Source organism: Corvus hawaiiensis, chromosome 12 (assembly GCF_020740725.1).
Source record: "Corvus hawaiiensis isolate bCorHaw1 chromosome 12, bCorHaw1.pri.cur, whole genome shotgun sequence".
Lineage (NCBI taxonomy): Eukaryota > Metazoa > Chordata > Aves > Passeriformes > Corvidae > Corvus > Corvus hawaiiensis.
The window spans coordinates 7,497,209-7,513,047 of record NC_063224.1 but is presented as its reverse complement, the minus strand read 5'-3'; the positions used below and the strand labels follow the sequence as shown (position 1 = coordinate 7,513,047).

Sequence of the window (15,839 nt, the reverse complement as noted above, 5' to 3'; positions counted from 1 at the left end):
GATCAGGGCTTGATATTGTTAGTTTCTTTTTTGCTGTCCTTGGCAGTGTTGCCAGCTGTTGTGCTGCTTCCCTCTCTCTGAACTGTAGAGAGCAAGGGAGATGGAGGCTTGCAGTCCTGGGACATCCCTGCAGAAGAGTGAGAAACTTGGTCTGTCTTGTTGCTGTGCTTCAGTCATCATACCCACAACCATGATTCCATCCCTCCCTGTATTGCTGCTCCCACCAGGACCAGTCTTGACTTTTCATCACCCGTCTCAGTTGCACTGTGCAGTCACTTGAGATTCCAAATGAAACCTTCTCACAGTAGAGTTAGTCACCCACCCAGGTGCATTTTTCTTCTGCAGAAAGTTGATCTGCCTAGCTCTGCCTCTTCAGACACTGTTTCCTATTTGTCAAGAAAAATATAGTTACAGTCATCTCCCCACAGGAAAGGATGAAAGAGGTTTGGACAAAGGCAACCCCCCTGAAATTGCCCCTTCTGGCATATGTCTGAGATGCACAGTGTCTGCTCCCTGTTTTGACACCAGAAGGTGTCTTAGAGGTCACTTAACCTCGAGTATGCAAGGAATCTGATAGGTTTGTGATAGGTTTGGGTTGGATAGGTATAATTTCTGAGTGGTGGCTCAGGTGAGGATCTAGGACTCCTGGAAGGATTTCAGTGCTGGCAGTGTGCCCTGAGCCAGGGCTGAGCAACTTCTCTGGACCTGTGTTTGCAGATGGTACTTGAGTGGTGCAAAACCCGACAGACTCCAGGAGCTCCTGTCCACGATGTGCTGCAAGCCTTGTCCATGGTGAAATGATCAGGGACCGACAGAGGATGATGGGCTTGAGGGTTGCACCATAATCTAGTGAAGTCCCTGGCTTTTCCTTACAGCATGGCAGGTCCCTGAGAGCCCAGGCCTCTCCCGGGCAGCCTGGCAGGACCAACCTGTTGCTGATGCCTGTTGCAGGATAGGCCAGTCCTGCATATGCAGGAAGCATGTTTGTCTTTAATCCTGTAATGAGAGTTTCAGTAACGACTTGCCTGTAAAGATCAAAAGCTGAGGTACAGGCTTCTTCCTGCCCGGTTCCAGACATGGTTGGGAAGATTTCAGCTTCCCTGTACACAGGTGCCTCCTTTTATCTGAGCAGCTCTTGCAGCTCTTGGAGCAGGGAAGCTGTAGGGCTGCCTACTCCCCAAAAGCCCCTCATCCAGAGGGCCATATCCTGGCTTGGCTGAGTGTTGTTTGCAACCTTACTGGGGGTGACAGATGACAGCAATACCCCTGCCTGCATGAGGATGGGGGCACACTTGGTCCCTGGAGAAGACTGCCATTTATGTGCAAAAAGGGGCAGTTGAAGCAGATGATGTGACTGCAGAAAGCCTTGGTGGTCACTTAGCATGTTACCAAGCAAGCTGCAGGGTGTGGAGGGCTGCTCCATTGTGCAGGGAACAAAGCTGAGCTGTTGCTGGCCTGCATCAGGCTTTGGGGATGGAAGGAAATACCATTGAGATTGAGAGCCATTTCTGCTTAGTCCTGGAGTCCTTGCCAGGAACAGACAGAGACTATATGAAGATGAGAGGTGGTGGGGCTGCCGCCCTGTATGGTTTGCAGCCCTGATGCCTCCTCACAGTAATGGCATGCAGATCTGCAGAGTTTCCAAGAAATAAAAAAAGTCTGTTTTCTCTCTCTCCCATCTGTGCATGAAAATGAGTACCCCAACCTTAGATAAGGCCTTCACAGGGCAGCTGCCTTCCTGACTGGTTCCTATAAAGTCCAGGCAGGCCTGCTGGCTGTCTCTCTCCTGCACATTGCTCTCAGCACCCTCTTTGACAACCCCGGGTGCCTTTTGAGCTCAGCTTTTCCCATCACTGAGCAAAAGGCAGCCAGCATGCAGCCTTCAGTGAGGATCAGCCATTGACCTCCACAGCTGGAGAGGTGAGATGTGCCCTTTCTTAGCTGAGACGGATGGACAGGCCTTGCTTGGGGCAGAGCTGGAAGGGGCTGGTGTTGGTTTGCGTACAGCTGGAGGGGGCAGCTCAAAACCCCTCAGCAGAATACGCCATCTGTCACTGCTGTGCAGATCTGCTGGGCTCCGCTGCACTCAGTGATTCACCTCGCCTTGAAATGCTCCCATCTCCAGAGAATAGAAGAACCTCTGCATCGCAGATAAATGAGGATTCTCACCAGAATCTGACATGGCCTCTGCCTCTGCACACCCCTCCTGGCCCCCAGCAGTGGGCAAGTCTAGAGCATAAAGCCTGGATCAAGAGAGAGGCAGGTCAGGGGCCTGTTGCTGCTCTAGGCAGGGTGATGTGAGGAAAGGGGGGCTATTGCTCTTTTGGTTGTCCCGTGCTGCAGTTGTGTGGGGCTGAGAAGTGTTTTCCCTGAGCAGACGCTGGTGTTTCTGAAGCAGCTCCTTGCCTCGCGTGAGTAATGGGGCTGGCTGCACGCACACCACGCAGCTGCAGCTCAAAAGAGAATGTGGACGGCTGTGGGAGCTCTTGTGGAATCTGTCCCTAGAGTGACTCTGCTCAGGCTGCAGGCTGTGCTAGCATTCAATTCTCCACAAACAGCACCGCTTGGCTGTCATAGCCTTCCCCATCCAGGGACTGAACATCACGAGAATGAAGTACCTTCTGCCCTGCCTGTCTCTGTCACCAGCAGAGAGTGAGCCTGGCACCTGATCTCTTTGGCCACCGTATCCCTGATGGGGATGTAATGTCCGCTTGCATAAAGCTTGGGTGGATTTTCTTGGTGTCTAAAGCTGCATAAAAGTAAGTGATTTAAGCTCTCTGAGTGAAGGTTGCTACAGTGAGGCTGCTCAGGAAATGGAAAAGCCGGTCACTTTGTTCCTGGCGCTAAATATGCGTGTTGTTTCTCTACAGGTACACAGGGCCTGACAGGTTAAGTTCTAGAGATGGTCTGGCTCGCTTCACGGCAGCCAGTGGTGTTTCTGCACTTCGACTGATGCTGGGCAGTAGGCAGAAGATGACAGGCAGCCCTGTCCTGAGTGTTTTCCCCACCTTTGCATCTGATTTCAACAAATAACACTGTGTGTTCACTGATGAGCAGTAAAGTTCCCTGGCCAGGACTATGGCCGCTGGTCATATTTATGCTGTCATTAAATCTTACCATCTCTGCTTTATAGAGAAAACAGTGGCTTATGAGCCTAAGTCAGATGCTTGCCTTTCTTCTGCTTTTGATCGATGACAGACAGGTCTTGGTGCTGAGCTCCATTTCTTCCATGATGATAAAGCACTCACTCTTCCCTTGTATTTGTCACTGGACCACATTTTGTCCCACTTCTCTTGGTTGACTGATGTGGCAGAACTGTTTTAGCAAGGCCAGCACATGCACCACTGCTAGAGTGAAGCCCCATGAAGCTGCTTCCAGCATTCCTGGAGTATTAGAAATAAACTGCTGAGCTCAGTATTTGACTAACCAGCACGAGCATGTAGTGCAGTGGCAAGCAGAGCCAGGCAGGCAGAGCACAGCACAAGCTGCCAGCAGGCACAGAAGATGCACAGGCTGCACGGTCTCAGATTCCTTCTTGCTGCAAGGGTGGGTCAGAGCATTTGGGGTGATCCATACAGCCCAGCTGTGGTGAAGCTCCAGGCTTCTGTGTGCTGTCAGCTCCAGGAAAACAGTGTAGAGAGCAGCAGTCCCGTTGCCTGCAGCTTACTGGTGCCCCCTTGACCTTGTCCTGCATGACAGTGCTGAAAGTGGCTGGGCAAAGGAGGAGGGAGAGTTCCAGGTTTTAGACTGAGCAGGGCCACACTGAGGTGTGAATTCCTACAGTCTTAGCAGCAGCTTTCCCTGGGCCCCACTACCCAGAGAGGACAAATGTGCCCAGCAGTGTGGGTGCCAGCTCGAAGGGACCTGGCAGGGAGGTGGGGCTGTGACAGAGCAGCCAACACAGCTGAAGCCCTTTGCATAAAGGGCTGTTTGTTTTGCTGAATTGTTAAGCCCCATTGACAATAGCAGCCCCCCCGACTCTCCACACTCAAGGAACTGTGGTGGCCAGACACTGATGCTTTCTCTTGTCTTCAGGCACCAAATGAGGGTTATTCTTCACTGAGTCCCTCTGACTGGCTGTTGCTTTTTATTCTTGCTCTGCAGGCATACGAGTGGGCCTTGGAAGGGATGCGACACCTTGCCTGTATCAGCATGGAGGACTGCAGCTCTGCTGAGCACTGTGCAGATGTGATCAAGTGCCTGGAGAGTTACAAGGGGCAGCACCCAGACATCAGTACTGCCCGATTCCAAGAGATGAAGGAGCTGGCCTGTGAGCTGAAGAGTGACAAGGGGCTCAAGCAGTGGAAATTTGCATGGTCTAAATGCCAGGAGACCAAGCTGGTTTTTGAAAAGAAACTCGAAGCGGCCTTGAAAACAAGGAAGTCTCTGCTGTCAGACCGCAGCCCAGTTGTCGGGGAGCAGCCCCAGGCTGGCAGCGAGACTGGCACTCTGTCCCACCGGAGGCACTCTGAGGGAGCTGCCTCCAGGTCCCACTGGGACAGGACTCACAGCGTATCCCATGGCTACAACAGAACCAACAGCTCTCTGGAGTGGGCTAAGGAGAAAGCTCCCTCACTCTCCCTGAGCTGCCCTGGCGATGTCGATGCTGGGGAAGAATTTGCCTGCCAGGCTGCTCTCAGCCCTGGTCCTCACTCAAGCAGAATTTCTTTCGCCATCAGGGCCTGTAAGTCTCCAACACTGCCTGAAGAAAAGCCAAACCTGGACAGCATATTAGAAATCCCAGAGGTGAAGCAGCCTTCTGCATCCACTCCAGTCCCTGGGAAGCTGCCTTCCAGGAAGGTGCTCAGGAAGGCCCAGAGCTTTGACCTGCCTTGTGGTGAGAGCCTGTGGTCAAGCTGCCAGAGGAGCGAGCCAGCCAGATATGGCAACACCGGTGTGTTCATTAAGGGGCTGGAGGTGAGCAGCACTGAGCTGGTGGACAGGACGTTTGCGCTGCGGCAGCCAGCTGTGAGCAGCTGGGCTGCAGACTGCCTGCTGGAGGGACAGAGGGGCTGCCTCTCCGGGTCGGAAGCCAAGAGCTGGGGCAGGTAAGTGGCAGTGACATTTGGTGCTCCGTTTCTCAGGGTGGTGAAAAGGCAGCCAGCAGAGATTAGTGGAGCTCTGTAGTGCTGGTTACTTTGGCACTGGTTACAGGGCAGATAGATGGAGATGTAGCTCCAGCTTCCCTGCATATGTGTGTGTGGTGCTAAATGAGCCCACAGGGATGTCCCCACATAATCTGGCACCTTCCTTGGTGGGGAGACAGAGAAATAGGATTTGTGGCTCTTCCCCTCACAATGTGATTCCTCTAAGAGGGGAAAGTTCGGTTCCCAGACAGGAGAGGGAGTCTCTGAACATCGCTAGCATTGGAGGATGAGGGATTGCAGAAACAGTATTCAGGGATCTAAAAAAGCCAGGGGTACAGGTGCAGTGGGAGAGCAGAAGCACAAGGCATCGTCCCCCACACTTCTGGGAGTGCTGTACCCAGACTGGTAGGGAGGCACTTCCAGCACCTTGTGACAGAAGCTTCACAGGTAAGAGGGTGTTTGTATTTGTGCTTTGGGGCTGAAATCTCCGGGTGTCCAACAGCTGGCATTGGTGCTGTTTTCCTTCTCTGTCCTTGAGAATCTCGACTTTGTTGTCATACTACAATGTGTGCCTAGGCTTTGGAGAGCCCAGGGGTACGAGCTGTTCTTGACAAGGGGTCTCCAGGCAGGTCTTTCAATTGCTCTCACTGGAAAAGATTAAAGTAAAAGTAAAAAATTAATGGCAGAGATGAGAAAAGAGTGCTGGATGCTGGGGGACCACCGTTACTACTCGAATGAAATGGCTGGGGACAGTGAAATCTTCTGGAAGGGGGCTCTGATACCCTAGGGATACCCAGAAAAGCTCATGGCAGGGAATGTGCACCAGCACATAGTGGGCTGACCACTTTGCTTCTCAGGGGAGCAACGCAGCAGGCTTGCCGTGTCCATGGGTGCTGAGGCAGTCCCTCTGCTGTGTTCTCTGAACAGCCAGAGGAGTTGACTTGAGGGAAAGCTGAAAGGCAGGGAAGGCAAGGACACATTGAAATAGTTATGTTTGGTGCTACACTGCCTCACAGTGGAAACCTGGAGTAACTATGAGGCATCCTTTGGGATATGTGAGAGCAACCTGTGCTAGGAACTGCTGTTCACTGATGAAGTGTTAGGACGCTTCAGTTTCTCTCTCACTTTTACTAGGACAAGCCCAACAGCACCTAGGTCTAGAGCTATTGTTCTCCCAGGGTTAACATTGCTTCCCACAGTCTCCAGTCATCAGGCTGACTCCTCACAGAAGTTACTGTGACTTCTGCTGTCACTGTTGTTTCAGGAGAGCAGCCATCTGCGGAGCAGCCCATTGTGTCCAGAGCAGGGGCTGGGTACTCTTCCTGAATCCTCAGAACCACAGAATATCCTGAGTTGGAAGGGAGACCCAAAAGGATAATTGATCCAACTTCTGACTCTGCATTGGACTACCCCAAGAATCACACCCTGTGCTCAGGAGCCTTGTCCAAATGTTTCTTGAGCTCTGACAGGCCTGGTGCCATGACCGCTTCTCTGGGGAGCCTGTTCAAGTGCCTAATCACCCTCTCTCTGGGTGAAGAACCTATTCCTAATAGCCTCAGCCTAAACCTCCCCTGACGCAGCTTCATGCTGTTCCCTTGAGTCCTGTCAGTGCTCAGGGTCAGAGCTATCATGGACAGTTGTGTATCTGAGCTTCAACCATGCTAAGGGATAATCTCATTTCCATGCTGGTTTTGGAGAGCACTTCTGTAGGGATAGTCCAGTGCTTTGCAGGCACTCTGGGTGCTGTAGCCCAGCTGCAGCCGAGGTCCTTCAAGGCTGAGTGTTTCCTGTTGCAGCAAACTGCGGCACATCATCGATGAGATGGTAACCACGGAGCGGGAATACGTGCGGTCGCTTTGCTACATCATCGACAGCTACTTCCCTGAGATGGAGCGCCTCGACCTCCCCCAGGACCTGCGTGGGAAGCGCAGCGTCATTTTTGGAAACCTGGAGAAACTCTATGACTTCCACAGCCAATACTTCCTGCGAGAGCTTGAGAGCTGCTGCAACCACCCACTGAGGGTCAGCCACTGCTTCCTGCGACACGTAAGGCATCAGCACCTTGCCCCTGGGGTCGGGCTCTTCCAGACATGAGCTTGGTTTCTGTACCTTTCCTGTTGTGCTTTGCTACCGAGAGACCCTGCCAGGGAAACAAAATGTCTGCTTCTTAAAGCCCATCTGCTTCTCCAGGGACATCCCTTACCTGTTTTCTGTCTGTGGTGTGAGTGGGAATGACTTCAGTGAGTGGAGAGGTACAGACCAGCTGTGGGTGAAAAGGGCTGCTGGGCAGAAGCACAGGGACATAGGTCTTAAGGTCAGCTGCCCCATGCATGTTTGCTGCTACCTGGTGTGAATGGTACCAGGTGACTATAGGGGTATGGAAGGGGCTAGGGGTAGCAGGACAATGAATCAGGAAGTCCTAGCTACTCTAGGAGTAGGAAGACAAGAACATTCCGTGGCGCTTAGTGAGCTTGAAGCAAAGTTATTCCTGATATCAGAGGAGGCTCTGGTGCAGCCTGGGAGAGGCAGAAGTACTAGAGTAACCTACTGGGGTCATGGCTGTCACCGTGTCCTGGGTGCATGGGTCTTACACGAGGATGGATCTCTTCTGCAGAAAGACCAGTTTGGAATGTATGCGCTGTATAGCAAGAACAAGCCGAAGTCAGACTCGCTGCTGGCAAGCCATGGGAATACCTTCTTCAAGGTAAGTTCCACTGCCTCTATCAGGACTGCTCAGTGTATTTGGTCACTCATCTGTTTAAGCAAAGTCAACTTCCCTGCCTAAGGCAGGCTCAGTGCTGCCTCTGCTTTCCTGGCATGACTCTCTGCACTCTCTGGACAGGGCAGAGGTGCAGCAAGGGCTTGGGAAAGGAACCCAGCACACAGAAGCTTTGGTCCTGTGGCCTTGCATTTCCCCAAGAATACTCATTTTCCCTGAGTACCCCAGTCAAGAGAGGTGTCAGTGCTTGCCTGGGGGCCCAGGGTGCTCCTCGGTGAAGCTGCTGCCTTCACTCTTGTTGCATTTCTCAGTTCAAGCAGGTGCAGCTGGGGGATAAGATGGACCTGGCCTCCTACCTGCTGAAACCCATCCAGCGGATGAGCAAATACGCCCTACTCCTGAAGGACCTGATCAAGGAGTGCAGCGAGGCACAAGAGCAGGAGCTGGGCTATCTCCGCGCAGCTGAGGAGATGGTGAAGTTTCAGCTCCGGCATGGAAATGACCTGCTGGCCATGGATGCCATCCGTGACTGTGACGTACGTTCCAGTGTCTTCCCCTGCCCTGGGGAACAGAGCCACACTTATTCCCCCCTTCTCTAGACCTGGGGTATTTGGATTGTACGGTGAGCCTCCCCTCAGGTTTCCTCAGTGATCAGAATGCTGTCTGCCAGTACAGTAAAGCAGGACTGCTGAGGCATGGGGCAAGGGAACGGTGGGGCCTGGAGGTCTCCTTGATTTCCTAGGATGGAGAGCCTGGGTGCTGCTCCCTTAGCTGGGTGAGCTGTTTCTCATAAATATGCTCCCAGATGCTTACCAGTGATGGGAGGTAGCCTGGCAGCCCTTGCAGATGGCATCCTGTAGGCTGCTTTGGAGCTTTCATCTTTTGAGCTGGTGAAAAGAGGATCAGGCAGATTGTAAGAATTCAAACTGATGCCAATGCCAGGGGTAGGGCAAAATCATCTAGGTGGGACTTGGAGAGGCATGCAAAGTGGAGCACTGGAAGGAGAAACCTCAGGGCTCAGGGTGGAGTAGGATCAGTCTGGTTCAGGAAGAACTGAGGATCTGGCCTTCTGACCCAGATGGGCTCCTGGCAGTGGATGGAACTCATTTCCTCCCCGAGAGAAAGCTCTGGCTGGTGCCTGCAGTTGCCACCCCAGAGGTTTGTCACACATCTGCACAGGGTGACAGAAGAGGGTCATCTATGGGTTATGCCTAGGAGAAGGGTCCAGCTCTCCCCTGAGTTTGGAGCCAGCTGTTTCAGCCTGATGTGGTCTCTAGCAATGCCATGCAGCCTGACTTCTTCAGGAGCCCTCTTAAGATGTCAGGTAGCTGCCACTTCTTCACCACCTGGGCTACAGCCATATGGGACCCCGTTCTCCAAGTCCAGGTCTAGGACTGCCTGGATGGAGTCTACTACTGATGGAGTCTTCACAAGGATGTCCTCTGTGCCCAGGTAAACCTGAAGGAGCAGGGGCAGCTGGTGCGGCAGGACGAGTTCACCATCTGGCTGGGCCGCAGGAAGTGCCAGCGACACGTCTTCCTCTTTGAGGACCTCATCCTCTTTAGCAAGCCCAAGAGGATCGAGGGTGGCTTTGATGTGTACATCTACAAGCGCTCCTTCAAGGTAAGGGCAGCCATGCAGCGCCCTCTTGTGTGGGAGGTGTCTATGGCTGGTTTCCCCGCGGTGCGTGCCTCTGAAATGGGAAGCCAGGAGCACCTTCAGCAGAAGAGCTGCTCCCACCACTTCTAAGCCTCCTCCAAACCATGCAGTGAAGCCAGAAGGGAATACTTCACACATTAATGCCTAGGCCCTTTCTGTGCTGTGAGATGTGGGGCCAGCATTTTCTGAGGGCTGGGGAGTGTGGGGGAAACGTGATGTGTACGTGCCAGGGAAGTGGTGCTAATTCTGTCTGAAGCAGTGGGAATTGCCTGAGCTTTTTGTGCTCAGCTGTGCCCAGGACATACCTGCTCCTGTCCAGACCCTCAGACTCCTCCTTGTTAGGTCTGCCAGGCTGGGGATAGCTGTAGCACAAGGTTCAAACAGTTTACTCCTTCTGCTCCTGATGCAGTCTGGTTGATGCTTTGCTTTTCCTGTTCCTCACAGACTGCAGACATTGGTCTGACGGAGAACTCTGGAGACAGTGGCCTGCGCTTTGAGATCTGGTTCCGAAGGCGGAAATCCAGCGACACCTACATCCTCCAGGCCAGCTCAGCTGAGACTAAGCAGGCCTGGACCCGTGACATTGCCAAGATCTTGTGGCAGCAGGCAGCCCGCAATAAAGGTCTGATTCCTTCCTGGAATTCCTTCTGTGCCGCAAAAGGTGCGGGAGCCCTGTTCAGCTCATGCTGTCCTGAGTAGGTTCGGATGCTGTTACCAGGCAGCTCTGTGCAGCAAGCAACTGTGTGCCAGCATGCAGCCTCAGGAGCATGTGCTGGGCTTGGCTGGGCATGTCCCTTCCCTGCCCCTCATCCCCAGGCAACTCTGTATGACTTTAGACACCCACCTGTTCTCCATGAGAGAAACAGGAGATCCACACTCAGGGTTCCCTGTCCTGCAAGCACAGGCTGTGCTCCTGAAAGACTTGCTGGTCTCCCTGTGATCTAGGCCACTACTGAAGCTCACTACTGAATCATGCTGGCCAAATCCCTCCTGTGCCCCGCAGGCTTCCCGCTTGGCAGGACTGTAGTAGGTGGCATGGCACTGAGCTACTTGGCCAGAACAGGGCATGATTGCTTGTTCTTGGAGGCTCCACAGCACTGGGGAGGGGAGCAAGGGGAGAATAGATCTAATCTCAGCAGTTCAGAAACAGCCTGGCCCAGGAGTGCTCTAATCTGTGGCTGAATAATGCCTGTGGGGAGGGTTGGGTCAGGTCAACCTCACAATGTGGCTGTGGGTCTCTTCTTCTCCAGAAATCCGTATGCAGGAGATGGTCTCCATGGGTGTGGGTAACAAGCCCTTCCTGGATATCAAACCCAGTGAGGCAGCTATCAGTGACCGTGCTATCGATTACATCATGAAAGGCAGAGGTAGGTGCCAGCTGTGCCTTCCCCCTTGCTCTGTGAGAGTGAGGCAGGACTGGTTCTCAGGGAGTTTTTTGTATGCTTTCTGGCAGGTGCCAGGACCAGAGCATCAATTGCAGTGTCTCTGTTTGACCATTCCAACCCCTTCAAGAGGACACAGATGCAGCTCTCCACCGGCAGCACCCCCACTGCCTACACTCCTTCCTCCTCCTCTTCCCTGCTGGGGCCCCTCAACCTCCACATGTACCTTGACCAGACTCTACTGCCAGGAGTCCTGGCCCCCAGACGCCCCTTTGACATTGGCACTTGTATTGAGGAAGATGAGCTGGAGCACGAGACCAGCAGCCAGCCCTCTCTGAGTACGTATGGCCCCACTGTTCTGCAGCACCTGGGATATGTGGGCTCATTCCCACACCTTGTTCTGTGCTGTTTGGTCAGACCAGACTCTCTGGGGTCATAGCAGTCCCTGTCTCCTACCCACACCAGGGCATGAGGGCCCTGCCCTTCCATGCCAGCTTTGTGTCAGCTTCCATGGGGGAAATTAGCTCAAATGCAGGGGTTAAAAAGTACCTGCTGAGCTGCAGCCATACCCATGGCAGGCTTGGTGTTGGTGTTGATTTGTTGTCTGTGGCCTTAAAGAGGCCCAGACAGGATTGTGGCTGACCTATGGGCTTGTGTGGCCAGTGCCTTTGCAGACAGGTACATTATCAAGTGTATGTGGCACAGCTTAAATGCAGCCCAAAGTCATGGTTATCAGAGTGACCTTCCTTTCTTTCCCCAGCAACAGAGAGCTCAGAGTCATCACACTGCATGTCAGCCACTGGCTCCAGCGGCTCCGACAGTGGCTGTGTCTCCAACGTCCCACAAGAAAGCTTCTGTGAAGACATGAGCTCGCCCCCCTACATGCCCATGGGCCCACAACACAGCTCTGCCATGGAGAGCAGACCCAGGTTCACAAACAGCCAGTACATTTCTGCAGTAAGTGCAAGCAGCCAAAACACTCTCTTCACTTTGCCTGTTCCTGCAACTGCCTCTCCAGTTCAAGCCACTGTCTCTCACAGGGGGACCGAAGATGCTGCTTTTGGGTTTGGGGTCACTGTGGGGAAGTGACATTTTCCTCTTGCAGAGCCTTGCCCCCTCTGGGGTGGGCAAGAGCCCCTCTGGTGCAGGAGCCACCCCCGTGGTGGCCAAGATCCCTGAGGAGATGAGCTGGAAAGGACCTGTAGTGCTGGAGGCTGCACAGGGAGGGGTTGCTGCACAAACAGGAGCTATAATGCTGCCGTGGCCTGGGTACATACATAACCTCCTGGAGTGGCTGGAGCTCTGCTGCAGATGCTGCCAAGCTCCTTTCCTGGGAGGTTTTGGCCTTTTTTGGGGAGCGATGAGATGGAGGAGTGGGAGCCTGTTGCTCTGAGATGTCAGTGTGTTCCTGAGAGTTCTCAGCTGCTTCCCTTCCCACTAGATCGTGTCCTATTGCTGTTGTCCTCTAACCCTGTACTAATGCTGGCTTCTCTCTTCTGCAGAAAGCAGGCCAGGTCACCATAACTCCCTCAAGAATAGTGTGAGCCCCTCGGCCCTGCCTCAGGAAGTGGAGTTGTTGTAAGTAGCCCCTGCAGGAGTTTCTCCAGCAGCTCTGAGTGCTGGTCAGGTTTGGCAGTAGCTCTGAGTCAGGGGAACCTCACCCTCAGCTTCTCTTTGAGTTTTCCCCATGCGTTCTTGACTGGTGTCTGAGGCTCTGATTCATCTGGTTACAGAAGAGCAGCTCCCATGGAGCCACACTCTGAACAGCTGGTCTGATGCTTTCTGCCTTGCAGAAGCAAAACAAGCAAAATCACGTTCAGATAGTAGAGGCTTGACCACCTCCTGAGTGTTCATATGAGCTGTTTTCCTCCTTTGAATGCTGCCCACCTGTCTAACTACTAATCTGTTTCTTGTGGCTGTTTGCCAAAATCCTGCTCTTAGTTCCTCTGAACTGCCTTGGGGAATCATGGTATTCTCCCCAGGGTGACTTTATCCCACAGTTTCCTTTGAACCTCCAAAGGAAATGGTGCTTCACCAAAGGCAGAGGAACCTGCTAGGTTATGGTCAAGATGTCCTGAGGGAGCTGGCAGATGTTGCTCCTGTACTTAGTGATTTTGGGAGGATGCCTTGTCTGCGAGGAAATCGCTGTTGATCCAAGGAGGGTGAGCCCTGACAGGACTTGCAGCCAAGCAGGGCTTGTGCTCATGGGTGGCAGCCCTTGGTATGTCATGTCAGGGCCCACTCAAACCAGCCTACTCCTGCCTCAGCCTTTTCCTCTCTGTCGTTAGGGCTGAGCCTCCTTTTTGGCAGGGAGCAGAGAGAGTGTGAGAGAGGCAGGATTGGGGCTTGAAGAGTGAAGGCACAGGGTGGTGAGTGGCTCATAGGTTTGGCACTGTGGGGTGTGACACCACACAGGCCCATGGCTCGTGACCTGCAGGTGCAGGAATTCAGAACCAGCTGTACAGAACCAGCCAAGGTTCAGATTTAAGATCCAGAGCCCCTTCTGGAGGGTCACAGACAAGACTTTTGAAGTGGCCACAGGAGCAGCAGAGACAGCAGCACATAGCCTTTGGGCAAGTCCTGAGGCACAGAGGCAGATCTCCACATGGGGGAAGCTGTGCTTCTCCTGCAAGGCTCTTCCACTAAAACATTCTATCCCCACCAAAATTGACCTCTGACAAACAGCGGATTTCAAGTGTTTGGCAAAGTCACTGCTGGCCAGGACAGAGGGACCTGTGGGATGCTGCCACATCGTGGGAGTGCAGCTGGTCTAACCCATTGCACGGTGCTGTGTTCCAGGTTTGATTGCCATTTCAAACTCACTGAAGACCCCAGGCCTCTGACCAGCAGAAGGAGACGGTCTTCATCCATGAAGATATTTTTTGCCCATAATCAGACTCTTTCAAACAGCCTAAAACCTGACCTCTGCCTGGGGGGAAGTCCCAGGAAGGCTTCTGTCAACTAAATGTAATAGCTTTGGTGTTGGATGGGACCTTGGGCATTTAAAACTTGTTAGCCCTATATTTATAAGTAATAAGTAACATAGCAGTTTGGAGAAAAAAAGTGTATTATTTTTAAAGCTATGAATTGTACAGATTTTTATTACAAGTGACTCTGTTACTATTTGTTGTGTAAGCTGCACATTTTATAAAGTTTTTGGAAGGGCATGAAGAGAAATTGAGGTATTTAAAAAAAGTAGTATAACTTTCTGTTTCAGGGTTATATTGACCTGAAGCTCAAGATTTAACGTCCTTCCTTATGTTCTAAATATGTCTACTGTAGCAGTAATTTATTTCCTTGGCTTAACACTTTCATTCTAATAAAAGCAATTTCATTGTTATAGTGAATTGTTTCTTCAGATGGTTCTTCCAGTGCCTTGGTGCTGAGCTAATCTCTCTCATAACCATCTGTCAGCTCTGCCACTCTCTCTGTGCCACCTCTGCTCTAACCGACTGCCAGCTCCACCTGCAAATCCTCAGTGCCTTCACCAGAGAAGGGGGAGATGCCCAGGCAGAGACTCCCCTGATGCCAGTGGGGAAGCTGACACAGAGAAGGAGCTTTGGAGCAGCCAGCAGAGATGTCAGGAGGAGTGAGGAAGAGGAACTGTCTGGTGGAGCTCAGGAGGCATTGAGGTTCCTGGCTCTAATTTCAGCCACTTACCCCCTGTAGCTGCTGTCCTAGTGCAAGTCTCTCTCCGCTTGCTCATGTTCCAGTGGCTTAGTTCAGGCTCCAGTGTGCTTTGTCCTGACTGTGCCCCTGGTTTTGGAGTGACAGGGACTGGCTCCTTGCTTCAACTCTGACTCAGCCCCTCTCTTGGTACTTCAGTCCCACTGTCGTGGTTTGTTTGAAGAGCTTTGGATGGTGCTGGCATTTGAGACCAACAGGTTGGGTTGATTATAATGCTGAACCTTAAGTGCACGTTGTTTGAAGTAACACAGCGTAACTGGAGGACAAACGAGCCCTGTGTTCCAAGGTGGCTTTTTCATGAGTAACATCCCAGGCCACTGCGTGGCTGTGACACCCTCCCCCTGTTCTTGCAGGAAATGAAAATTAGCATTTTTGGAAACAATAGTTACTTGGCTGCCAATCTCCTGCTTGCTCCTGGTTTATACAGAGCTGTAAGTCAGGCTCCTGCAGGTGTGAGAGAAGTGCCACATTTGGCCTGAGGAGGAAGATGGAGTAGTAATTTATTTAACTGCAGTTTGCTCCCCTTGGCAGTCTGGGGCATTATACCCCACAGCCACCCTGGAGACAGTGTTCCTTCAAGTTTGGAAATTCCTGTACTGTATATAAAACACTTGTTTATTTTTAATAAGCTGGATGTTTTTAAACCTTGTTCTTTTTTCAGACAGCAAAGAGAATACAGCTTGACACCTTTGTACAAATTTGTGTGGGAAAGTTATACAGGGAATATTTTACAAGTTACTATTTTGAGATAATTGCTGGGTTAATGCAAGGTTTTTGAGCTGTCAAGACAGCAATAGCTCATGTCACAGGAGGGAGAGAACTTACTAATGCAACAAGAGGAACATGAAACTTCTGGAATTTCTCAGTTTCAAAGGTTTCTAAATTGCTGGAAAAATCTTCAGTATTGTTTACCTGACACTATTTTTTCAGGGTTTGATTGATTTGTCTAATAAAGGTTATTTTCTTTATATGAATCTTATTTGCATTGTGTCATGATTGCAGCAGAAGGAGACGGGGAGTGCTGAGAGGAGCAGTTGTCCCTGGGGTGTCTGAATACCCCCTCAGAGTACTGGGGGCAGGGTGCAGTAACATTTCTCTGACCACACCTAACTCAGCAGGTTGTCGGGATGAGGCTGATGGTGCCTGTCATTTTAAACACTGGAAAGTACACAAACAGTTTTTTCCCCTCTATTCCATATGTGCCACCCAGACAATGAGAAAAAAAGTTTGGTTTTGTTGGCATAAATGGAAATCTTTCCATTGCCAACCTTGACGTCCACAGAGTCTGAGCTGCATGTCAGGAAT

General features: G+C 51.9%; 1 protein-coding gene across 6 annotated transcripts in view; it reads left to right on the top strand.

Moving 5' to 3' along the window:
* Positions 1–15,508, top strand: part of PLEKHG4 (pleckstrin homology and RhoGEF domain containing G4) — an 88,752-nt gene extending 73,244 nt beyond the window's left edge. Inside the window, exons 14-24 of one of the 6 annotated variants that reach the window (XM_048316599.1) lie at positions 4,105–5,048; positions 6,884–7,133; positions 7,702–7,791; positions 8,118–8,342; positions 9,259–9,429; positions 9,910–10,126; positions 10,716–10,832; positions 10,919–11,185; positions 11,608–11,804; positions 12,350–12,425; positions 13,647–15,508. In XM_048316599.1, the coding sequence (XP_048172556.1) occupies positions 4,105–5,048; positions 6,884–7,133; positions 7,702–7,791; positions 8,118–8,342; positions 9,259–9,429; positions 9,910–10,126; positions 10,716–10,832; positions 10,919–11,185; positions 11,608–11,804; positions 12,350–12,391 (2,520 nt within the window). In that variant the 3' untranslated portion in view covers positions 12,392–12,425; positions 13,647–15,508. Of the gene's footprint in view, positions 1–4,104; positions 5,049–6,883; positions 7,134–7,701; positions 7,792–8,117; positions 8,343–9,258; positions 9,430–9,909; positions 10,127–10,715; positions 10,833–10,918; positions 11,186–11,607 lie in introns of all 6 variants that reach the window. The other 5 variants (XR_007206357.1, XM_048316600.1, XM_048316598.1 and 2 more) reach the window with 5 other exon arrangements.
* Positions 15,509–15,839: the final 331 nt, after the last annotated feature.